At 43.1% G+C, this 23,591-nt stretch overlaps 1 protein-coding gene across 4 annotated transcripts in view; it reads left to right on the top strand.

Annotated features, from left to right (window-relative positions):
• The window catches only part of sptan1 (spectrin alpha, non-erythrocytic 1), a 36,570-nt gene extending 12,984 nt beyond the window's left edge, over positions 1 to 23,586 (top strand). The window contains exons 11-55 of one of the 4 annotated variants that reach the window (XM_041959870.1): positions 714 to 824; positions 968 to 1,045; positions 1,167 to 1,322; positions 1,462 to 1,666; positions 2,655 to 2,836; positions 2,943 to 3,186; positions 3,347 to 3,469; positions 3,573 to 3,790; positions 4,030 to 4,122; positions 4,302 to 4,436; positions 5,407 to 5,555; positions 7,168 to 7,366; positions 8,122 to 8,226; positions 8,313 to 8,345; positions 8,451 to 8,486; positions 9,084 to 9,131; positions 10,039 to 10,130; positions 11,315 to 11,459; positions 11,574 to 11,755; positions 11,923 to 12,022; positions 12,965 to 13,162; positions 13,254 to 13,400; positions 13,487 to 13,590; positions 13,752 to 13,914; positions 14,268 to 14,282; positions 15,264 to 15,395; positions 16,214 to 16,351; positions 16,446 to 16,550; positions 16,762 to 16,970; positions 17,108 to 17,228; positions 17,581 to 17,702; positions 17,814 to 17,946; positions 18,054 to 18,152; positions 18,240 to 18,399; positions 18,802 to 18,878; positions 18,970 to 19,179; positions 19,322 to 19,618; positions 20,004 to 20,116; positions 20,527 to 20,544; positions 21,676 to 21,730; positions 22,173 to 22,369; positions 22,526 to 22,579; positions 22,669 to 22,815; positions 22,933 to 23,080; positions 23,168 to 23,586. In XM_041959870.1, coding sequence (XP_041815804.1) covers positions 714 to 824; positions 968 to 1,045; positions 1,167 to 1,322; positions 1,462 to 1,666; positions 2,655 to 2,836; positions 2,943 to 3,186; positions 3,347 to 3,469; positions 3,573 to 3,790; positions 4,030 to 4,122; positions 4,302 to 4,436; positions 5,407 to 5,555; positions 7,168 to 7,366; positions 8,122 to 8,226; positions 8,313 to 8,345; positions 8,451 to 8,486; positions 9,084 to 9,131; positions 10,039 to 10,130; positions 11,315 to 11,459; positions 11,574 to 11,755; positions 11,923 to 12,022; positions 12,965 to 13,162; positions 13,254 to 13,400; positions 13,487 to 13,590; positions 13,752 to 13,914; positions 14,268 to 14,282; positions 15,264 to 15,395; positions 16,214 to 16,351; positions 16,446 to 16,550; positions 16,762 to 16,970; positions 17,108 to 17,228; positions 17,581 to 17,702; positions 17,814 to 17,946; positions 18,054 to 18,152; positions 18,240 to 18,399; positions 18,802 to 18,878; positions 18,970 to 19,179; positions 19,322 to 19,618; positions 20,004 to 20,116; positions 20,527 to 20,544; positions 21,676 to 21,730; positions 22,173 to 22,369; positions 22,526 to 22,579; positions 22,669 to 22,815; positions 22,933 to 23,080; positions 23,168 to 23,293 — 5,922 coding nt within the window. In that variant the 3' untranslated portion in view covers positions 23,294 to 23,586. The remainder of the gene's footprint in view (positions 1 to 713; positions 825 to 967; positions 1,046 to 1,166; positions 1,323 to 1,461; positions 1,667 to 2,654; positions 2,837 to 2,942; positions 3,187 to 3,346; positions 3,470 to 3,572; positions 3,791 to 4,029; positions 4,123 to 4,301; positions 4,437 to 5,406; positions 5,556 to 7,167; positions 7,367 to 8,121; positions 8,227 to 8,312; positions 8,346 to 8,450; positions 8,487 to 9,083; positions 9,132 to 10,038; positions 10,131 to 11,314; positions 11,460 to 11,573; positions 11,756 to 11,922; positions 12,023 to 12,964; positions 13,163 to 13,253; positions 13,401 to 13,486; positions 13,591 to 13,751; positions 13,915 to 14,267; positions 14,283 to 15,263; positions 15,396 to 16,213; positions 16,352 to 16,445; positions 16,551 to 16,761; positions 16,971 to 17,107; positions 17,229 to 17,580; positions 17,703 to 17,813; positions 17,947 to 18,053; positions 18,153 to 18,239; positions 18,400 to 18,801; positions 18,879 to 18,969; positions 19,180 to 19,321; positions 19,619 to 20,003; positions 20,117 to 20,526; positions 20,545 to 21,675; positions 21,731 to 22,172; positions 22,370 to 22,525; positions 22,580 to 22,668; positions 22,816 to 22,932; positions 23,081 to 23,167) is intronic. The other 3 variants (XM_041959874.1, XM_041959871.1, XM_041959872.1) reach the window with 3 other exon arrangements.
• The last annotated feature ends 5 nt before the right edge of the window (positions 23,587 to 23,591 follow it).

Here is a 23,591-nt window from a genome sequence, read left to right as displayed (position 1 = left end):
TAATTCATGCAATCTAGATGAATGAAGTGATAGTGAAGTGATAAAACGCCACTTAGGTGTGTGAATCAGCTGTGATGTTCATGACTGGCACCAGCTACAACACTTTGGGAATAAATTCTTCAAAAAATGTCAGGGGATCACTTCCCTCAACTGACCTCTTGAGGTTTAGTATTCTAATATTGTCCCTTCCAGAATGTCCCTCCAAATCTGTAACCTAGTTTCTCCCTCAGTGGGACAATGCCATGATCTGCGGCAGAGATATATGCCTCTCATTTAGTCTGACACGCACAGAGGGAGACAGTAGACACAGTGACATCATCGATGTGTTTGACCATATTATCGACTTTTTCATCCAATGTGGTCTGGAATTTGGCGAACCCTCATTAAGCACCTCTTCTCTGACAACATCAGTGATGCGTTTGAGCAGAGCTTCCAATGAGAGATCAGGTAGCGTGCTTTTAGAGCTAACACTATGCCGATGCTAGCTTCACTATTCCAGCTTCACTGGCAGAATCACTTTGATAGTCTTCCATCATTTCACAAGCTTGATCAGTTTTGGTCTCCTTTGAAGGGTTCGGCATTTTGGAACGTTAAAAGAAAGCCTTTGCTGAGGAAGGCTAACGATTAGCAGGAATGTAGCAAGTGGGGAGAGACAAAGAAGCCCAGAACCCCTGTGATGTACGAGTTTCTAATGTTGTATGTTCATTGTATAGGCTTTCCTCCTGAATGAAGACCTTGGTGACTCCCTGGACAGTGTAGAGGCACTGCTGAAGAAACATGAGGACTTTGAGAAGTCACTTAGTGCCCAGGAAGAGAAGATCACTGTAAGTTACTCCAGTTTGTCCACTTATGGAATTCCCTTTCCAGTCTGGAAGGTGTACAGTCACGGCCTGATTTTGTGCAGTTTCCATGGTTATATTGTTAGGATAGGATAAACTTTGAATCTCTATGTCTTGCACATCTCCAGGCCCTGGATGAGTTTGCTACCAAACTAATCCAGAACAACCACTATGCCAAGGAGGATGTGGCTGCCCGCAGAGATGCAGTAAGTACCACTGTCAGCTGTACCATGAACACTGAATGCTAAAGCAGCAGGCAGTATTCTGTCATGTCTCTCAATGTGAACTGAAAAGCAGTATATCGTCTCTTCTTTTGCACTTTTATAGCTGCTCAGCCGCCGCAATGCCCTGCATGAGCGTGCTCAGTCTCGTCGTGCTGCCTTGGAGGACTCTTTTCACCTGCAGCAGTTCTTTAGGGACTCTGATGAGCTCAAGAGCTGGATCAATGAGAAGATGAAGACCGCCACGGATGAGGCTTACAAGGTAGCTAATTGAAGAGTTGGTTATCTTGTTGTCAGATGTGTCCTCCATTTTGAAATGTGTTTGTACACCCCAGTGTTATGCTCATTGTTTCTGATCTTCCCATTCTCCAACCTCTGTGCCTCTGGTCTCTTGACAACAGGACCCCTCCAACTTGCAAGGCAAGGTGCAGAAACACCAGGCTTTTGAAGCAGAGCTGTCAGCTAATCAGAGCCGCATCGATGCCCTGCAGAAGTCTGGCCAAGAGCTGCTGGATGGAAAGCATTACGCCTCTACTGAGGTGGCTGGCCGCATGGAGGAGGTCAGCTCCCAGTGGAAGAAACTGCTGGAGGCCACCGAGCTCAAAGGTACTTGCTACAGGAAAGCTTAGGTTGATTTAGGTTTTTCACTGAACTGAAGATGATGGAGGTGCTGTATTCTCATTGATGTCTCTTTTTAAACAAAGACTTGAGGACGAGAAACCTTTATAGTCAAAACAATCACATGACCAACATACAAGAACAACACATATTAAACTAGACCACCAACAATCAAGCAACCAGTGGAATAAACAAAAACAAATACACGAGTCAAAAAGTAACAATAATGATTTAAAATGAAAATCTAGTGGTTTAGATATTTTTCAGGGGTGTACAGTGCATTATATGTGTCTCGTGGTTAAAGCGGTCAGTGCGATGGATGAAATTACCACAGTAGCACCTGTGTGATACAGCTTTACAATGTATGTGCAGAGCAGCTTTGTTTTAGGTGAATTGATTGCACAACACTATTCCACTTAGCAGCTGTAGCCTGTCGTGGGGCTGAAAATCATGCCCCTGGCTGCGTAGAGTTCACACATCCAACACCAATTCCCACAATGTCTTGGAATTCCGACCATAATGGTATAGGGAAGCTTCAGCTTTTTATGCATGTAAGTCTATCAAGGCAGAAGGTCTGTCCACTATTAAAATCATCATAACTCACTGAGTTTTCTGTCAATTTTCAAGCAGCTTGCTTTGTTGCAAACGTCAGACCTGTATTAATTATACAGGATACTAGGTAAAATTCAAAGTGTGCGTTTTCGTACCAAAGTACTTGATCTTATGTAGATAGTAACAGTAATATTTCTAAGATGTAATATTTAACTTCCCCAACTATAATATATGGATGTTTTGTATAACAAGCAGTGTTATGTTCTTGCCATTTACTATTACAAACAAATCAGGTATCAATTAGGAGAAAATAATGTAAAAAGCAATGGACAAAGAATGGATCCCTGCAGCACCCCATTATTGATAAGAGCACAGTCTGAGATGAGTTGAGATTGTAGATTTGCTTTCTGACCTTTTACTTTAGGCATCAAGCTCCGTGAGGCCAACCAGCAACAGCAGTTCAACAGGAATGTAGAGGACATTGAGCTGTGGCTGTATGAGGTTGAGGGCCATCTGGCTTCAGATGACTATGGAAAAGACCTGACCAGTGTCCAGAACCTGCAGAAGAAACATGCACTGCTGGAGGCTGATGTGGCAGCTCACCAGGTACTCAACATTATATACCAACCCTGAAAGTGTATCTCATACCAACTGATGTGACTGCTTTTTTGCACAGAGTGGAATAGCAAATCAATGAATGATTCTCTCTCAGGATCGCATTGATGGCATAACAATCCAGGCCCGTCAGTTCCAAGAGGCTGGACACTTTGATGCTGACAACATCCGCAAAAAACAGGAAGCCTTAGTGGTACGTTATGAAGCTCTGCGTGAGCCCATGGCTGCACGCAAGCAGAAACTGTCCGACTCTCTCAGGCTCCAGCAGCTGTTCAGAGATGTGGAGGATGAGGAGACTTGGATCCGTGAGAAGGAGCCCATCGCTGCCTCTACTAACAGAGGTAAAACTTAGTGGAGTCAGCATGCAGGCCACTATATTATCCAGTACTGTAAAATGTCAGGGCATGGTCAATATGAAGCAACTTGGGGATGCTTCAGTTTCTGTTCAAACCACCACCCTCACATATTTAAGATGAAAGTTTCTCTTGGTGTTTTCCTCAGGCAAAGACCTGATTGGTGTCCAGAACTTGCTGAAGAAACACCAGGCCCTGCAGGCTGAGATCACTGGCCATGAGCCTCGCATTAAGGCTGTCACCCAGAAGGGAGAGGCCATGGTAGAAGAAGGTATTCAGTTTAACTCCAAGCCTTGTTTGGTATCATCTCTAAGATTTCTATCAGTGAAATATTGTCCCAACATTCAAAACGTTCATCACTCGTGTGTTACCAGGGCACTTTGCTGGGGAGGATGTGAAAGCCAAGCTGGCTGAGCTCCATGGACGCTGGGACACCCTGAAGGCTAAGGCATCCCAGAGGAGACAAGATCTGGAGGACTCTTTGCAGGCCCAGCAGTACTTTGCAGATGCCAATGAGGCCGAGTCTTGGATGAGAGAGAAGGAGCCCATTGTTGGGAGCATAGACTATGGCAAAGATGAGGATTCTGCTGAGGTATATGAATGGACTGGTTTTAACAAAATATCAGAAAAAATAATATTTTCTAAGACACTGTCATCAATTTCTCATCTACTTGTTATTATAGTATGATGTATACCTGTATTATTGATTGATGTTTTTGTGTTTCCACCCTCATTTCTGTATTTGAGTAGTAACTGTCACACAGTCAGTCCACTTGTTTATACATATACCTTTGTGACAAATGCAGTTCTACTGATTTGTTTCTTCCACAGGCTCTGCTGAAGAAGCACGAGGCCCTGATGTCTGACCTGAGTGCCTATGGCAGCAGCATCCAGGCCCTGAAGGAACAGGCCCAGTCCTGCAGGGTAAAACTCAATCCTTTTTCACACTTCAGCCTCAACTCTGCACATGTGCTCTGTGATTTTTAACTCACAGTAAAGCCCCTGATTGCTAATCTGTTTGGGAATTCTAAGATAATCAAACTTTCTTCAGGTTAAACCAAGGGCTCAAATCAGTGACTCCAAATGTTTGTCTCACTGAACAGCAACAAGTGGCACCAACCGATGATGAGACTGGTAAGGAGCTGGTCCTGGCTTTGTATGACTACCAGGAGAAGAGTCCCCGTGAAGTTACCATGAAGAAGGGCGACATCCTGACCCTGCTCAACAGCACCAACAAGGTACCAGCTCAATGTACAGTAGACAGATGTTGACTTCGAGATAATCTACAAGCTGCTTGGAGTTATGTACTATTGATTAGGATTGCAAATTGTAAGTAATTTATTGCATTGTTGTGAGTTGTCAGTTCTGGTAATAATCAATAATAAGTTGTCAACCTTCAACATATAGCTATTTAAGAGATTAAAGACAATAATTCAATAATAATACAATTATGTTATACTGTATGACAATTACGGAGACTGAATGTGGACACCAGTTAAAACTATAGCTGGTAGTCTTTTAGTATCTTTAGATACCAGTGCCAGAATGAGGTTCAATGACATTACAAAAATGAAACTTAACCTTGAGGAATATAAAAAAAAAAAATCAATTCAGCAAGTCAAGCCAAACTTTGCAAATGCACCAGTGTTGAAAGGATAAGGCTGGTGATGTCCAGTTTGAAAAGCAACAATGTTTATGTCCCTCTCTCTCTCAATACTTTGTGACTTCCCTACCAAACCATACCCTACCAGTTTAAAATGAATATACTGTACACTGTCATTTTAAAAACAGATTAGATAATTTTAGGTGGAGTCAATAGTGTATTAGTATGGGAATATCCACTTCTGGTGTGCTAGTGAGGATTTCTTGCAGCAGGGTGGTGTATGTGTGATTGAATTACAATGAACTGATAGTGACTGTATTCATGATAGTGAAGGAAGGAACAGTTCCAATGTTTTTGGACAACAGTATAGCTCTATAGTACAAAAGAATAAGATGTACAGTATCAAAGTTTGGGCACTCAGGCAATACTTGTTAGAACTCATTGGATTTGTTAAAAACTGTTAATACATAGATTATTATCCTATAATTTTGCGACATGAAGCAGCCATCGACAGACTTTGCACTATATAAAGTGCAGTGAGCAAAAGTAACAAAATGATGATTAACATCACTTGCTGATAGTACTGGGTCTCCTCCCTGCTGCAGGATTGGTGGAAGGTGGAAGTGAACGATCGTCAGGGCTTTGTTCCTGCTGCTTATGTGAAGAAACTAGACCCCACCCAGTCCTCTTCCAGGGAAAACCTGCTGGATGAGCACGGCAGCATTGCACTACGCCAAGACCAGATTGAGAATCAGTAAGAAACCCTCAAAATAACCCATTTAGTTTTTCAGCTGAATGTAGTTTACTAACTCATCTCTCCTTTCCTACTAGATTTGCTTAACTATTCCTCTTAAGTGTTCAGTCTTTTCTCTGCGCTTTAACCTTTCTCTACTTCCACCGTATCATATTCTCTGCTCAGTTTTTAACACTAATGACCTTGACCCTGGCCTCTTTTTCTGTCTTCTCTGCTGTCTCTCTTGCTGTACGTAACAACTTAATCTTGTCTTGATGTGCGCTCGCCTTACCTTGCCACTGAGCAGGCTTGTCACCAAGGAGGCCTGCAGTGTGTCTGTGCGCATGAAGCAGGTGGAAGAGCTGTGAGTAGGAACCAGCGTCCCTCTGCGTGTTCTTGTGATCGTGATACCACTAAATATCATCAGCAATTTTACATCCCTCCCAACCCCAAAAACCGTCAAGTTGTGTAAGACTGTCTACTTCGCCTGTGTCTTCTATTCAGTCCAGGGATAGAAGTACCTTTGATGCATACCTTTCCCATCCCACGCGTTCCTATGGATGTTCATTTCTGATTTTCTGTCATGTCGTAAGCTGTTCCGTTCTGCACATATTGGGCTTTGATTCATTTTTGTTTTGGTGTCTTTTTGTCCAAGGCTCAGGGTGCTAGCCAGAGAAATTAGCTGCAATAACTACTAAATAATTAAATTGCTATGAAAGTGCCTCCAAGATTCATGATTGAAATCTGATGGGTTATACTATGATCTAGGAAATTTTCTTCAACATATAGGCAGGCATATAGACAAACCCTGTATGTAATAAAAGATGATTTATAATGACTTCCTTGTCATTATACATCTAAAGTGTTGCTATGATTAATTTTTGTGAAGCGAACGTATGTTGTGATCAATGAGTCAATCACCCACTGAGCTGAATTAGACGCCGATTACTAAATTGGTTTAAACACTCGCTGCACTGCTTAACAAGCCTAGTATTCTATTCTGTAGGAACGTTAGCAGCTCTGTTTCGGTCTCGGTGGATTACACCCACTATAAAGCCTTTCGAGGAAACCCTTTGTCTGCTCATGGGTCATGTATGGACCGGTATATCAGTGTTTGGGTTGACCTAAGATCTGTCCTGTTATATTTGTATTTCAAAGGGCTGCAGACCACATTTAGTGACAGTTTGGATTCTTTAGATCTGTTTTGGGCCCACAGTTGCATCTTGTTTCTTCTCAGGATGTTTTCCAAGTTTGTATGGTTGCTTAGGTAGTGAAGTGAAGTTCATGTTGCATGAACAAGCTGAAGTTTCTCAATTTAATGACAGGAGTTTTGGCTTCAACCAGCGAATGTTTTCATCATCAATCATTATTTTTATTATTATTATTTTGAATTGCCTTAAGTAATTAATTTACTGATCATTTCAGTACTACAGGAGTTATTTCGCAGTTTTGATTTTGAGAACAATCAGCTTTTATCCAAGAAATTGAGTCATCACTGGCAATAAATGCAACAAGCAGATTCTCTACAGTCATTTGTCATCTTTAAGATTGAGCCACGGTATAAGATGGATGATGAGCTTTTGAAGATACATGAAGTAATTCGATTCGATTATGTGGTTGCAACTTTTTCAAGGTACGGTACTCTGTTGGAGCTGGGAGAAAAGCGCAAGGACATGCTAGAGAAGAGCTGCAAGAAGTTCATGCTGTTCCGCGAGGCCAATGAGCTCCAGCAGTGGATCAACGAGAAGGAGAGCGCCCTCACTAATGAAGAGGTCGGCTCTGACCTGGAGCAGGTCGAGGTCCTGCAGAAGAAGTTTGACGACTTCCAGAAGGTAATGTCCGCTCATGTTTTAAAACCAAAGGCATGACATCACATCCCACGACAATTTACTATGGGTACTTCTGCCAATGTGACTTGGTTTGTCCATATCCATTAAATGAATAAAATTAACCAACATTCTCTTCTAACATAATTTTTCCCATTTTTCACTGCAATCTCTGCTGTGTAAGAACTTGTCCAACATTCAGACCTCTGTGCCCTGCTGATGTGTGAGCGAGGCACCACAGCATGACCCGCCCTTATACTCTATTTTTGTCAGGCTGCGAGGAAAATTGTGTTCTTTAACTCCTCTGAAAACAGAGATTTGAATAAACAACAATATGAGATTTCTTTAAGATACAGTCCTAATTTAAATGTATTGAGTAAACCACATAACATACTATTGGGAAGATATGTTCCATCTTATAGTTATTTACACACTGTCACAAATATCAGTGGGATTTTGAAAGTTCATTTTTTTCTTATTCCTGCAACAGAACATTGATATTCTGGAAAACTAGTTGTAGTTAATTAAGCTTCTTATAATGCCAATGTATAACTTGATTCTAATGTCATTTTTAGGATGAAATCATGTAAGGTAATTGATAAGTAAGCATTAGTATAACCTGATCTTGAGTCTTCAATTAATGCGAATATTTCCCCTTATGTCTGCTTAACTACACTCTTGCCCACTGTGTGTATTTGTTGAGATTATTTGTACATGACATGTCTCACAGAAAGTGTATGATGTTCTTTTGTATGGCCCAGGACCTGAAGGCCAATGAGTCTCGTCTGAGGGACATCAACAAAGTGGCGTCTGAGCTGGAGTCTGAGGGTCTCATGGCTGAGGAAGCCCCCATGGTTCAGGCTCAGGTAAGTTCCCCCCTGGCTTAACCCTATGAGCCGTCTTCCATGCTTTAGCTGTACTTTAATGGAGATCATGTTTTTTCCATTTATAGCAACAAGATCTGCTTGGTGCTGCCCCCGGCAAAGTAGTAATCATTTCTCTAATTTACATACATTTAGTTTAATATTTAAGAAATATTCCAAATATTGCAACGATGAAATTTCTGCATCATGTCTTATTTCTTGAACAGGATGAAGCTGATTCCAAGACTGCATCTCCCTGGAAGGTAAGCTTCTTCTAACACTGTTTATCTATATCAAGAAAATGCCTTCAAGCATTCAGTTGTTTTATGTATTTTTAGACAAAATGCATCAACTGCAAAGATTTGACAACCTGTCAATCTTGATCTAATACTGTAACTTTGCATGACTGTTCAGCATTGGGTTGATGTTTGATACTGTGTGTCACTTCTGGAATTTACTGCAATCATGAAAAACAAGACATTTTACTGGCATGGGATAAATGTTTCATGTCCTTACGGAATATGATGAGATATTGATACGACTACTGGAAGTCTGGGAACTCCCAAGCCTGTTTCAATATCCCATAAATGTAAAATTACGTCCCGAGATGTCTCAATCATTTACAGATATTTTGTTTGATTCATCATAATTCAGTGTTTGGGCCTGGTTGACTGGTTCTGCTCTAGCCATGGTTGCAGTGCTTACTATGTCCTGATTGGTGTAAAGTCTTGGTTGGTCTTGGGAGAAGACAAACCACGGGAGTTTCCAAAACACTCTTGACTGGTGTGGTGTTTTTCTGTTTTTGTCCTCCTCCCTTTCTCCATTTCTTTCTGCCATGTTTTGTTCACCTTTGACTATAGAATATACGCTTGGCTGTTCAAACAACTGCTAACTTTAATACTATCAAGGTAAGATTGACTAGTCCATCCCAGTCTCATTTTGAATCGTTCCTCCCCTAGCTCCCCTGTCCTGCATTGTGATCAGAAAACTAATCCCGTCGTCGTGGTCTCCGTTTTTGTCACATGATCCATCTCTAGCTTTTCCGTGAAACCTAACTATTTGTAGGAGTGTTTGGTTTTGTTGGTTCCATCTTGTTTCCCGTAGCATTTGTTTGTCTTGTTATCATCCATTCTGTTGACTGTAGTATTAATGTTTGTTGGCATGCAGTTATGTCTTCAGCATCCGATTGTAGATCCTGACTTTTTGCTGTTATTTTCTTTGTCCTCATATTCTGTAATGTTCTTACCATGCATCCAGTCCTGTGCATCTCACCCCCATCATGCACCTGCCTTCATTCGTCCATCACTGTTTGTGCCTTTCAAATACACCATGCAAAGTTTCACTCCTCTAGCTCGTGTTGTATTTGCATGATTATAGTGTCACTGTAGTAAAGTAGTAAATAGAGTGTGGAGACCTTTGATGTCTCTGTTTTCATCCTCATCTTTATCTTATTTTTACTTTTATCAAGTGTGTTTTATTTTCTGTCTTATTTTACATTCATTTTCTATCCCTGTTTTTCTGTTCATTTTATGTCTTTTCTAATGTGAACCACTTGGTGCATGCAATTTCTTTGTTGTAAAGCCACAATTTTTGTTTGAAAGGTGCTATGCTAATTAAGTTTATTATCATTATTTTCACTATCACTCGATGAGTCCCTCTTAAATTGAGGGAATGTTCGGGTCACGTACCATACTGCACTACACTGCACATTATTGCAGATTTTAACACCAAAGCTAGAACAAACACGCCGCAAAGGGGCTGAATAAACAGCGAAGAGTGTAGACTGCTATTTCATCTTGATTGTTTTATGTGTAGGAGCTGAATAATCGCTGGCGGTCCCTGCAGCAGCTTGCTGAAGAGAGGAGCAACATGTTGGGCAGTGCCCACGAGGTGCAGAGATTCCACAGGTACAAACCGAAGACTGTAGGAAAACACACACTTGCACCTACAGCTTTTTGGAAAAGCAACACAATTCAAACTTTGGTAAGAAGGGTGGACACTGGGTGAAGCTTGGGTGAAATGAAAACGAAAAACAATATCCCGTAAAAACAAACCTTTTTGTCTAATAACATTGCACAGAACACATTCCAGATGATCTAGTCTGTTATTTTTGACAGTGACCTCTGTGACTAGATCCAGGAATTTCTACCATATCTGATTTGTTCGATGTTGAAATAGGTGTGCTGTTTTTATCACACTGAAAGCTATTTCTGACAGTGGGGGAAACAATAGACCGATCTGAGCTGTTTGGTCAGGATATAGAATGTAGTTGACACCTTCTCAAATAGTGACAATATTTATGCAAACCACACTCTGGCTATTATTTAAGACACATTAGATGGGTTCCATCTTTTACATAAGAATTTATAGTAGCCAGGCACCTGGCTACCTACACAATAAAAGGCTGGGTTTATTTTCCCAACCAAGATTTTACGTGTGGAATTTCGTTAACAGGGATATTGGGCCCTCAAAAGAAGTTAACAGCACATAACCCTACTGAAAAATAAGCCTAACAAAACTAGATGTTAACTCAACCAACAGAGTGGAATATGAGAGAAGCATATGTACTGGTTGAACCAATAAACACACACAGGGGAGGACAATATAGACAATAGCTAAAACTGGAGACAAAGAAGCTCTGATCCCCTGCATGCTGTCAGAGCTGTTGGTGTGGTTCTTGGCTTGGGCCTCTGTATACAACCAGGCTCCACCCTCAGTCCCACCTTTTTTCATACAAGGAAGAGACCTCAGCCGCCAGGTAACTTGAAGGCAAAGAGAAATTAATTAATATACCTTAATTAAACCAACTAGGAATATGACAAAGCAATGTGTGCACTTTAACTAGAAAAACAGTGCACTGTCAAAGGTGGCAATGATTCTATGAATTCTAAATCAGTTGGCAGTAATTTGCAATTACATAAAACTAATGTAACTGAATGTTCAGTAATGGTGTGGGTGAGTGTGTGAAACCTTCAGCCTTCAGCTGTGTGGCTGTGGACACAATGAGCTTGATGTGGTCGGACCAAATGATTAATGAGTAAGAATATGATGTTTAAAACATTTGACCAAAGTTGTGTTTGTGCCACCTCAGGGATGCTGATGAAACTAAAGAGTGGATTGAGGAGAAGAACCAGGCCCTCAACACTGACAACTATGGTCATGACTTAGCCAGTGTCCAGGCTCTGCAGCGCAAACATGAAGGCTTTGAGAGAGACCTGGCAGCCCTGGGTGATAAGGTCAGATTGTCTTTTAGACATTTATGTGACATTGTAGCTGATCTACAACCAGATCTCTTCTGAAAATCTATTGCTTTTGAGGCTTTAACTAACTTTTCTTAATCCCCTACCCAGGTGAATTCTCTTGGAGAGACAGCGGAGCGTCTGATCCAGTCCCACCCTGAGGCAGTGGATGACATCCAGGAAAAATGCACTGAGCTGAACACTGCTTGGAGCAGCCTGGTGGGACGTGCTGACCAGCGCAAAGACAAGCTTGGCAACTCCCATGACCTGCAGCGCTTCCTCTCTGACTTCAGGTTAGGAGACAACAGCCAGTGGATGCCACTGGGTCGGATTTGTTGTTCGGGTGATGAACTAGATTGAAAATAGGATCCAATGTTTGGGAAAGAAATGTCTAAAGTTTAAGAAATGCATGTCAGATATGTGGCATATCTTTTAGCTATAACTCTTCACCTGTACACAGAGATTTGATGTCCTGGATCAATGGCATCCGAGGGCTGGTGTCCTCAGAGGAGCTGGCCAAGGATGTGACTGGAGCTGAGGCCCTTCTGGAAAGACACCAGGTATTGAATTCTTTTTATTCTTTTTCCTTTTCCTTTTCTTTTTATGCCTCCATGACAGTGACATCTGTGGCCTGAGGCATTATTTCTTGTTGTCCATCCGTCTATTCCATTTTTGTGAACACAATATCTCAGGAATGCCTGGAGAGAATTTCATTAGATCTGACTCAAATGTCCACCTGAACTCCCGGATGAATTGATTAGAATTTGGTGGTCAAAGGTCCCTGTGACCTCACAAAATATGTTTTTGGCCATAACTCAAGAAGTATAACAGAATTTTACTCGACTGTCTAATAAGTTGAAATGATGAAGTGATGACATTTTATATCCAAAATGTCAAAAGTCAGCTTCACTGTGACATCATAATGTTCTGCAGAAAACCTTTTCTAGCCATTATTCAGCACCATAACTTAGAAACAGAAGGGGGGGATTGTGACTATATACCACATTTGGTCAAACACTGAAATGCTGACACTAATCTTGGGTGTCAACCTTGAAACTGTGTTGATTGTATAGATCTTGAAAATGAGTGTGCAGCATCCACCTTTTGCAGTTTGTAGCTTCTTTGGAGGAACAACTATATTTAAATCATTGTAGTCACCACAAGCTCATTGGTTTTGCTGATATTGAGCTTCCGGTGATTGTTGTTGCACCATGTGATGAAGCTCTCTATCAGTCCTCGAGTGAAGTGAAGACAGCATCTTTTTCATACATATGTTATTCATGTCAGTATCATGATAACTTCCATTTCATCAAAAAAATACTCTTACTACCATACCTTTTGTTATATTCCTTCAAAGTCTTCACTACATAGGAGCCTGGACACCATACAACCACAAGGCAGTTATTCTACTTCTGTGCAATATTTCAGATGTCTGTGCAGATTTTTGTCCATCCAACACTGCCCATCCATTTTTTTCCCTTTTCCCTTTTCCACCTTTCCAGGAACACCGCACAGAAATCGATGCTCGTGCTGGTACCTTCCAGGCCTTTGAACAGTTTGGTCAGCAGCTGCTGGTGCGAGGCCACTATGCTAGTCCTGAGATTCAGCAGAAACTGGAGGCTCTAGACCGTGAGCGTGCTGACCTGGAGAAGGCCTGGGTGCAGCGTCGCATGATGTTGGACCAGTGCCTCGAGCTCCAGGTACTGGAGCATTGAGCAATTAGAAATTATTTAGTCACTGACATCCGTCTGTGACCCTCCACTGACTGACTGTTGTCTTTGTCCCCTGCAGCTCTTCAACAGAGACTGTGAGCAGGCTGAGAACTGGATGGCAGCTCGCGAAGCCTTCCTGGCCAGTGATGACAAGGGTGACTCTCTGGACAGTGTGGAAGCTCTCATCAAGAAACATGAAGACTTTGACAAGGCCATTAATGTGCAGGTCAGGAAGATGTTTCGCGCTCAGTGACAGCTTTTAAAATTGATCGGTAGTTGTGTTCTATAAGTGAGTGTTGCTCGACTGTACAGGAGGAGAAGATTGCTGCTTTGCAGTCCTTTGCTGACCAGCTGATTGGAGCCGACCATTACGCCAAACCTGAGATCTCCAACCGCCGCAATGAGGTCCTCGACCGGTAGGAAACATTTGGATTTTTAATACTCATTCAATTATTGATGGATTTATAATCCAAGGGATAACACTTGGAAGTGAGAACAATTACTTCCAACTTGGTCCGAAGATGTCAGTGATGTCGTGACAGACACGAAACATGTAACATAAAACTGATGTTTGAAGGTGGCGCCGGCTGAAGGCCCAGATGATCGAGAAGCGTTCCAAACTGGGTGAATCCCAGACCTTGCAGCAGTTCAGCAGGGATGTGGACGAAATTGAGGCTTGGATCAGTGAGAAGCTGCAGACTGCAACCGATGAGTCTTACAAGGATCCTACCAACATCCAGGTACATACGTATTTGGCTTCTACTAGCACAGACCCAACTCACAGAAGTTCATAGCAACACAGCTAGTGTGAGTGTGAATTCCACTCATGAATTTAGTAGATTGCACTTGTTTCTGTTTTAAAGACACGTCAACATTCATTAAAGTAACGTTTTTACAGATGGTTACTGATTCTAAGGCATGTGGTTTAGCCAAAAAAAAAATAACTCAGTCGTGTGAAGTTGGTTAAATTAAAATTGCTAATCTCTTTTGTCTTGTTTTATTGATGACACTCTTCTTTAACTGTGTCAAATCCCTCCCTGTGTCCTGTCTGAAGTGAGACTGAATTTTTCTTCCACTGTCTTATTTTTTATAGCTGTCCAAGCTGCTGGTAAGTTTAAGTAGTGTGTCAGCTGACTAACAACCGAACGGGTTATCCTCCATGTGTCCACGTCTTTGCTGTGTGTGTAGACACCACATAGACTAAGCACTCCCTCCATCTTGAGTTTGTCCCTCATCAGCACTGTTGAGTGCCAGCTTCTTTTCCACCTGGGTTTTAATTTTGTTAATTTAAAAATGTGGCTTAATTCTGTGTTCATTTTTGTATTATTCTAGGTTGTTTTGTTTTTTGTGTTGTTTTTTTGTCATTGAAGGCTTCTAGTTGTTGGGTGTGGCTTCCATTTTTATTTTCAATTCTTGAGGGGGGGGGGGGTTATCTTTAAACTTGCTTCAGATGTGTGATTCCACAGTAAAACTAATCAAATTGGACCTTGAAATGAAATTCAGTGGAGACTGGAGACTTTCTGGCTATTCTAAATTGTAATAAGCAATCACTGGTCCCTAACTGGCTCTGAGTGTGATGTTTATTAAGAGAGTCTTGTAGGCCAGCTGAGAAGGTCATGGAAATGTAGAAAGATGGAAACATGAAGCAACTTTGAGGTGACTTCCTCCACTAAGTATTTTCAAAGTTAGCTCTGTTGCAGATGTTGTCCTCTGCACTGCCATTTTATGTTCTTCACTTGTTTGTCCTGTGTGTCCATTGATGTCCGACACATTGTCTGCTATGGTCGATGTCCTGTGTTGAATTTTTTTTTTTATACTCCACCCTCTAGTTTTTCAGTTCCAAACACAGTTTTATAAGATAATTAACATTTGACGTTAATGTCAGCTTCATAGTTCTTCAGACAAAGGTTTGTTAATCAGTCTTGGTAGAACTGACTGCTGAGAATGTTGGTATGAAAACGGTGCTAAAGGTTAAATAGCTAATTTCAGTTCTGAGCATTTTCACCATAAACAGCAACTTGTCCACCTTGTGGTTCTCATGCTGTGTCCATGTTCCCTCTTGCCTCTGTGTGTGTGTGTGTGCTGTCAGAGTAAGCATCAGAAACATCAGGCGTTTGAAGCCGAGCTGCACGCCAACGCAGACCGAATCCGTGGAGTCATTGATACCGGCAACGCCCTGATCCAGAGAGGTGCCTGTGCTGGCAGCGAGGATGCAGTCAAGGTATATTCATCATCAGTAGACTTCTATGAAATGTGGCTGAACAGCCGAATGAGATTTACAAGTATTAACAACAACAAGGGCAAAGAGTCAGACAATATAGGATAATAATGCTGTGACCAGTTATGGAAGAGCTTGAGAAAGGTTCAAGCTAGAGGTAAAAGAGATGCTCTTAGATTATTATACTAACATTCTATTGATTGATCTTATTGTACATTTCATACTTGCATATCACAACTCTTATATCTTTCGTATCACGAGTCTTAATGTCACCGGCTACAACAAAAAGGACCCTTGGCTGGTTATTAAGCTCTGTGTACATTTAAATCAAGTCAATAAGCTGGCTGTGTCTTGTTCTGTTTATAAAAGACCAAGTGGTGAGTGTTTTTCTACATAAACTTTCCTGGTAACTGCCTCACATCAATTTCAGACAGGAAGCAAGCTGGTAGCTCTGTAGTTGTGAAGTATAAAGGACAGGCTGCTGGTGAACAGAGTCAACAGAATCTGTCGGTTAAGCCTTTAAGCAGTAGCTCGAACAGAGCTGATGGCATTTGGAGTTGTCAGTCTGATGGCAAAATATTGTCAGCTCTTTGTTTTTATTAACACAGCTGGCTAGGTCTGCAGATGTTATCAGTGCATATATATATATACAAATTCATATTCTATTAGAAAATTGTTAGGTAATGTTCAGCATTCCACTAATGCAATGTCTTAATAGATGGTCATCTTAGCTCTCCCGAAGTGTGAAGTGAATTAAAATGCAGTGGTGTAGTGAAGATGTGAGAATAACTCGGTTAAAACATGACTTGTCCATTGCTCAGGCACGCCTCAATGCTCTGGATGAACAGTGGCAGTTCCTCGTCAACAAATCTGCAGAAAAGAGCCAGAAACTCAAAGAGGCCAACAAGCAGCAGAACTTCAACACAGGCATCAAGGACTTCGACTTCTGGCTCTCTGAGGTGAGAATCTACTTTCCAGATACCTCTGTAAAAACTCTGACACGCCAGTGTACAGAAGATAATCTCACAGTCTGATGTATTTGTTGTTTCTAAGGTGGAAGCTCTTCTTGCCTCAGAGGATTATGGCAAAGATCTGGCCTCAGTCAACAACCTGCTGAAGAAACACCAGCTGCTGGAGGCTGATATTTCAGCCCATGAGGTGTGCAGATCAGTATTACAAATGCCTCTGAAAATTGCAAGACCTTATTATCATTATTATTATTAGTAGTAGTATTTCTGAATTTTAGACTCGTCACAAATTGCAAAATACCCATTGTTGGTAACGAAAAGAGTTGAAGTGAAGCATGAAAGTACGTTCATAGATCCAGAGTTACAGTGAGAGCCTCTGACCACGTCTCTCCTCCCTGCAGGATCGTCTGAAGGATCTGAACGGCCAGGCTGACAGCCTGATGGCCAGCAATGCTTTCGACACCTCGCAGGTGAAGGACAAGCGGGATGCTGTCAACGGCCGCTTCACTAAGATCAAGAGCATGGCTGCCGGTCGTCGCGCTAAGCTCAACGAGTCCCACCGCCTGCATCAGTTCTTCAGGGACCTGGATGATGAAGAGTCTTGGATCAAGTAAGAGGGTTACCTTTGCATTATTTATGCATCTGCGAGGCCATCAGCAGTGGACATGGAATGAAATGACCTATCCTTTGTTGTATTTTGGTATGGCAAGACATACACAACTTACACGTCTGCCCAACCCCACACAGAGAAAAGAAGTTGCTTGTGAGTTCGGAGGACTACGGACGTGATTTGACAGGAGTACAGAATTTGAGGAAGAAACACAAGAGGCTGGAGGCCGAGCTGGGAGCCCACGAGCCGGCCATTCAGGTAAGCATGATTGGATCAAGGCCTCACACTCTTGTGGAAGTATTTGTGTCAGTTTGAGAAACTTCCTCCCTCAACAACACATCAGAGCTCCATATGAACATGTTGATATGCTGTATTTGTAGCCCACATATCGATTTATCATAACTGCCATGTGACCCCATCTGTACATTGAATCATGCCACAATAGCGTAGCAAGTTACAGTATTCTGACTATTGAACAGCTGACCTGAACCTAACTGGTGTTTTATAGTTGCGTTTGTCCTACGTTCAAACTCCCTCAGTATACTGGGAAATATTCTACAAACTATTGTAGATTTGCTATGCAGTGATTGTGTGATCTGTGTGCTCCCAGTCGGTGCTGGACACTGGGAAGAAGCTGTCTGATGACAACACCATCGGACAGGAGGAGATCCAGCAGAGGCTGGCCCAGTTTGTCGACCACTGGAAGGAACTCAAAGACCTATCTGGAGCGAGGTAAGCCTGCTGAGCTCCACCCGGCCTGCCGGGCAGGTGCAGCCTAGGACACATTTACACACACATGGAAATGGGCTTGTAAATGTGGACAATGCGTGTGTTTGCTCCCAGGGGACAGAGGCTGGAGGAGTCGCTGGAGTACCAGCAGTTTGTGGCGAACGTGGAAGAGGAAGAAGCTTGGATTAATGAGAAACTGAATCTAGTGGGAAGCGAGGACTACGGAGATACTCTGGCTGCTGTGCAGGTGCTTTTCTGTCACAGACACCACGTTACATAACATTTAATCCATGTTCGTAGCAGTAAGAAGTGATGAGTTTTACTGAGTGTCATGGAAAACTTTCTTTTCAACAGGGTCTGCTGAAAAAGCATGAAGCATTTGAGACTGACTTCACCGTGCACAGGGACAGAGTCAATGATGTGTGCGTTAACGGAGAGGAGCTTATCAAGAAGGTACTGACTATACAGCATCAAGAGAGAAGACGCTTTTTAAAAGCAGTGGAGTAATCATAGGTGTTGATGTGTGCGTGTTTCCAACAGAACAACCATCACGTGGACAACATCAGTGCAAAGATGTCAGCTCTGCGAGGCAAAGTGTCTGAGCTGGAGAGGGCAGCAGCTCAGAGGAAGGCCAAGCTGGACGAGAACTCCGCCTTCCTGCAGTTCAACTGGAAGGCTGACGTGGTGGAGTCCTGGATCGGTACAAACACATGAAGACTTCTGTCTTCCTTTTTCCAAGAGAGCAGCCTCGATAAAGCTTCAGTCCTCCACAGACTAAATTCCTACCACTACCCAATTGTCATAGATCTAGTTATGTATAATTATATAATTGTTGTTTGCCAAAATAGTTGTACTTTCAAGAGAGCCAGGCTGCTTCCCCCTACATCGGGCCTCTATGCTAAGCTAAGCTAAGCTAACAGTTCCTGATCCCAGTTCCCTGAGATCCAAGTTCTCATCTCAGTGTAAGAAAGAAAGCAAATAAATGTCCAAATATGAAAGTATTCCTTCAGTAAGTGTTTGGGAAGCCTGACCTCAGTGTAACTGTGTTCAGTCTGGTTTTAGCCGCATCATTTCTGAAGCTGTGGATGTGCTTTGTGTTCAGGTGAGAAAGAGAACAGCCTGAAGACTGATGACTATGGCAGAGACCTGTCCTCTGTGCAGACTCTGCTCACCAAGCAGGTACTTCAGTGTCTGAAACAGTGTTCTGCCTTTCCTCTGGACCACGTCACTCTTTCTGACAGCATCTGTCGGTTTTTCTGTCTGTCTGCAGGAGACGTTTGATGCCGGTCTCCAGGCCTTCCAGCAGGAGGGAATCACCAACATTACAGCTCTCAAGGACCAGCTGCTGGCAGCCAAGCACGTCCAATCAAAAGCCATCGAAGCTCGTCACGCTGCCTTGATGAAGCGCTGGAACCAGCTGCTGTCCAACTCAGCCGCTCGCAAGAAGAAGCTTCTGGAGGCTCAAGAGCACTTCAGAAAGGTAAAGAGGGGAGAAGAACATCTCGTGTTGAAGAGAAAAAAAAATAACCCTAAAACCTCTGAAATGATAAACAGCTGAAGTAAATCTGAAGCATCTTAACAAACTTATTTGAAGGATCACATCTTCTCCACACCCATCCCAGGTTGAGGACTTGTTCCTGACATTTGCCAAGAAGGCATCCGCTTTCAACAGCTGGTTCGAGAATGCAGAGGAGGATCTGACAGACCCGGTGAGGTGCAACTCTCTGGAGGAGATCCGGGCGCTGCGTGAAGCCCACGAGGCCTTCCGCTCTTCACTGAGCTCAGCTCAGGCTGACTTCAACCAGCTGGCCGAGCTGGACCAGCAGATCAAGAGCTACCAGGTGGTGTCCAACCCCTACACCTGGTTCACCATGGAGGCCCTGGAGGAGACCTGGAGGAACCTGCAGAAGATCATCAAGGTCTCAAAGATTCACACACACACACACACACACACACACACACACACACACACACACACACACACACACACACTCACTGCTTTTCACAGATACATTCCACTGCTATTTTCATTCACTTTCTCCTCTAAGTCAAATGCAGCGTTTTCCAGCCAACTAACCTGGACCTCAACATGTTTGAGCCTATACATGTATCATTTACACTTGTTCCTGGTCAGTAACTGAAAATTGAGCCCTGAGTATACACGACTGAAAGTAAATGTGTTAAGCATGTAAAAAGCACAGCATGGCCAGGTAGTCAGTATTTATTTATTTTTGCAGAAGTGAAAGAGTTTTCCGTGCCGTTTACCTCGCTGCTGTCCGTCTGTTTCTGTAAATGTGAGTGTAGGAGCGAGAGCTGGAGCTGCAGAAGGAGCAGAGAAGGCAGGAGGAAAACGACAAGCTGCGCCAGGAGTTTGCGCAGCATGCCAACGCCTTCCACCAGTGGCTGCAGGAGACCAGGTGTGTGGTCCAGCCGAGCCTTTACAAGCCTGGCACATATCAGCTCCTCTTTCATATCGTTAAACATCAGCATGAATGTAGTGTTTTAAAGATGAAAATGTCTCATTTGCATCTTAAGCTGCACACAGAATGTTTTTACGCACTGCTGTTGACTTGCTAGATTATGACTCAGGTATTTGAAGGTGCTTTCTGTCGTGTTTGCATCTCTGTAAATCCACTGACATGAACTAGGATCAGGTCTCCGTTGTCAGAGCCAAGGCGTCACACACACTCACCACTGTTAATGTTGACAGGGTTGTTTACAGTGAGCACTGTGTCATTACCTCATGTTAACATGTATTTGTTTCTCTTTCTCTCCCCTTCCTCTTGACTGCTTCCTCGCTGGTGCTTGGGATTACTGTGCTAATCAGGACATATCTTCTGGATGGGTTAATATCTTTCTATTTTTTATAAATGTGTCATGTGAGTGTGTGAGTGTGTGTGAAAACTGAGTAGGATGTGATGATGAAAGCACATCTTTGGTCTCAAAGGTGAGCCTTGATTTTCAATGATCAAGCATGTAGAACTGGTCTAAAACATGTTCCCCTCATTTCTCCTTGATGCAGATGATTTTTTTCTGAAATATTCCCTGTGTTTTTGCTCCATTTTCTTGTCCCCATTTTCTCCCCCATCCTCTCTTTGAATAGCATAGCCTATCGACGGGTTATCTGTGTCTATCAGTACCAGGTTGCTGATGATCTTTCTGGAAGGTCAACCTCTTTCAAGCCTTGCTCTATTTCCTTGTGCTTTTTCTGACCCACGCAGTGCCGTCAGGGCCGTGTGACCCCATGCACTTTAGTCTAAAAACACCATGTTGGGCTCCGGTGTGCTCATTGCCTCCCTGCTGTACTAACATTCACCCAGTCCTCAAAGTCAAAGCACCAGACTGCAGTCAGCACTGCTTTCAACCAGTGGACTGTCTAACTGTCACATTGTTTACTGTGTGTAGCTTAGGGATGGAAACTGCAAATTCTTGGCTTCCATTGTACATATACACACATTCTAAACTGTACAGATGTTTGATTTGAAGCAAATTTGAACTTGGAGAGTGGAATTTGGTTCTATTGGGTCATTGTGTTTTATTTTTTCACGTGTGCAGTGACTTAAGGGTCCACCATTCATCTTCTGTAACAGAAAACTGACTTTCATTTTCACGAATGACTTCACAGAATGATTCATAAATGAATTCACTAACGATCTGCTGCAGTTTCCAGCCCTGTGTGCAGTAGCCCTGGCCTTGCATGGTTTGGGTTACGGTTAGATTTTTGGCATGAATGCAGCTCCACTCTGTGGCAGTAAAGACAGCAGGTCCATTAGTGACATGCCAAATTATACTCCCAAGAAGCAGTTCATTTCGCACCTCCAAACCCTTCATTTAATTATAGTTCATTATGGTTTTTGTGGGAATACTGGATGCAGAGAATGGAAGTCGTCCTCTTAACAGTCTGTGTCAGAGTGGGTGCAGCAGATTTACCAGACTGTGCTTCTTCCAGACTAATATCAGTTTGTGTTGGTGTCAGGTCATGTATGGTGGAAGAGTCTGGTACCCTGGAGTCCCAGCTGGAGGCCACCAAGGTAAATATCACTCACTGTTGAAAAAGACATGTTAACACTTCTGCTGCTAGAGGAGAGAGTCAGAGTTACCAGAACTCCAATATCACACACAAGCAAGTCATTCCTGGTGGACCAGTGGTCAAAGAGCAGGTTCCTGTTTTCTGAATTCTGCGCTGAGGTGTAGAATGCGAACCATGTGGCAGGTTTTTGTGCATGCCTGCGTTAGAGCTAGCCTTATACTTTTTCCGGTATAAACACCAACCTTGTCTGGACGAGTAGTCCACAAGGGGACAAAAGCCCCAAGGCATTTCTGAGGTCCTGCTTAAGATGAGGGTTAGGCTGTCCATGATGAATGGAAGTCAGTGCAGTGTCCTAACAAGGATAGCTGTGTGTTTGTGTGTGTTTGTGTGTGTTTGTGTTTGTGTGTGTGTGTGTGTGTGTGTGTGTGTGTGTGTGTGTGTAGCGTAAGCACCAGGAGATCCGGGCCATGCGCAGCCAGCTGAAGAAGATTGAAGACCTGGGTGCAGCTATGGAGGAAGCGTTGATCTTGGACAACAAGTATACAGAACACAGCACGGTGGGCCTGGCTCAGCAGTGGGACCAACTAGACCAACTGGGAATGAGGATGCAGCACAACCTGGAGCAACAGATACAGGCCAGGTACACACCACCATGTCACTGTTTTTTTCTGGTGTTCAGACACACTTCTGGTACACTGTGTCAAACATTCTAGCACTGCGTTAAAAGGTGGTGGTGTTAGATCAGCGAGCTGCTCGGGCTGCCTGGTGCTCATGTTCCTCCCTCTTTCTCTTTCAGGAACACCACTGGAGTGACAGAGGAGGCTCTGAAGGAGTTCAGCATGATGTTCAAGTGAGTGGCTTAGACCTGACTTCACCACAACATATTTCTCTGTCTGATCGGACCAAGTCTCATCCTCATCTGCACCTGTTGCTTTGCAGGCACTTTGACAAGGAGAAGTCTGGCCGTCTGAACCACCAGGAGTTCAAGTCATGTCTACGCTCGCTGGGCTACGACCTGCCCATGGTGGAAGAAGGAGAACCTGATCCTGAGTTTGAGGCCATTCTAGATACTGTGGACCCCAACAGGTCTGTCCCATGTTCAGTAAATGGCTTTAGATAAATAAAGATGTAATCAGTATGACAGTATGGTATTTTGCACAGTGTTGTATTTGCTGCCTGACTGTGAGGACTCTGTGTTTGCAGGGATGGCAACGTGTCATTGCAGGAATACATGGCGTTCATGATCAGCCGCGAGACAGAGAACGTCAAGTCCAGTGAGGAGATAGAGAGCGCCTTCCGAGCTCTGAGCACAGAGAACAAACCATACGTCACTAAAGAGGAGCTCTACCAGGTCATTTGAATTCACTGCTCACTCTGTGGATTCTGTTTGAGTGTCAAGCCTTCATGGAGGTCTAACCTGTCCCCTTGTCCCTTTCAGAACTTGACCAAGGAGCAGGCCGACTACTGCCTCTCACACATGAAGCCCTACCTCGACAGCAAGGGCCGCGAGCTGCCGTCAGCTTTCGACTTTGTCGAATTCACCCGCTCACTCTTCGTCAACTGATCCCTTGCCCACCAGTGACCAATCGGGACGCGTTTTCCCACACACACTTCAACACAAACACATGGCTGAAACTGCATGATTGTGGCACTAGGAATACTCACTTAAAACAACTATCTATACTATTTATCTCACTCTATCCTTAACTCTTTGTGCTTCTAATGATAGCATAGTGGATCTGTCTGCATTTGAATGTGATTTAGCTTGTGCTTTCAATAAATTAAAAAACCTAATAGTGACAATGTAACAACACCTTAACAGCTGCAGTGTCCTTTAATAAACGCTACTGGTTAGAACTGGA

The sequence above is a fragment of the Chelmon rostratus genome, chromosome 19 (genome assembly GCF_017976325.1).
Source record: "Chelmon rostratus isolate fCheRos1 chromosome 19, fCheRos1.pri, whole genome shotgun sequence".
NCBI classification, from domain to species: domain Eukaryota; kingdom Metazoa; phylum Chordata; class Actinopteri; order Chaetodontiformes; family Chaetodontidae; genus Chelmon; species Chelmon rostratus.
This window is presented reverse-complemented; position numbering and strand designations above follow the sequence as displayed.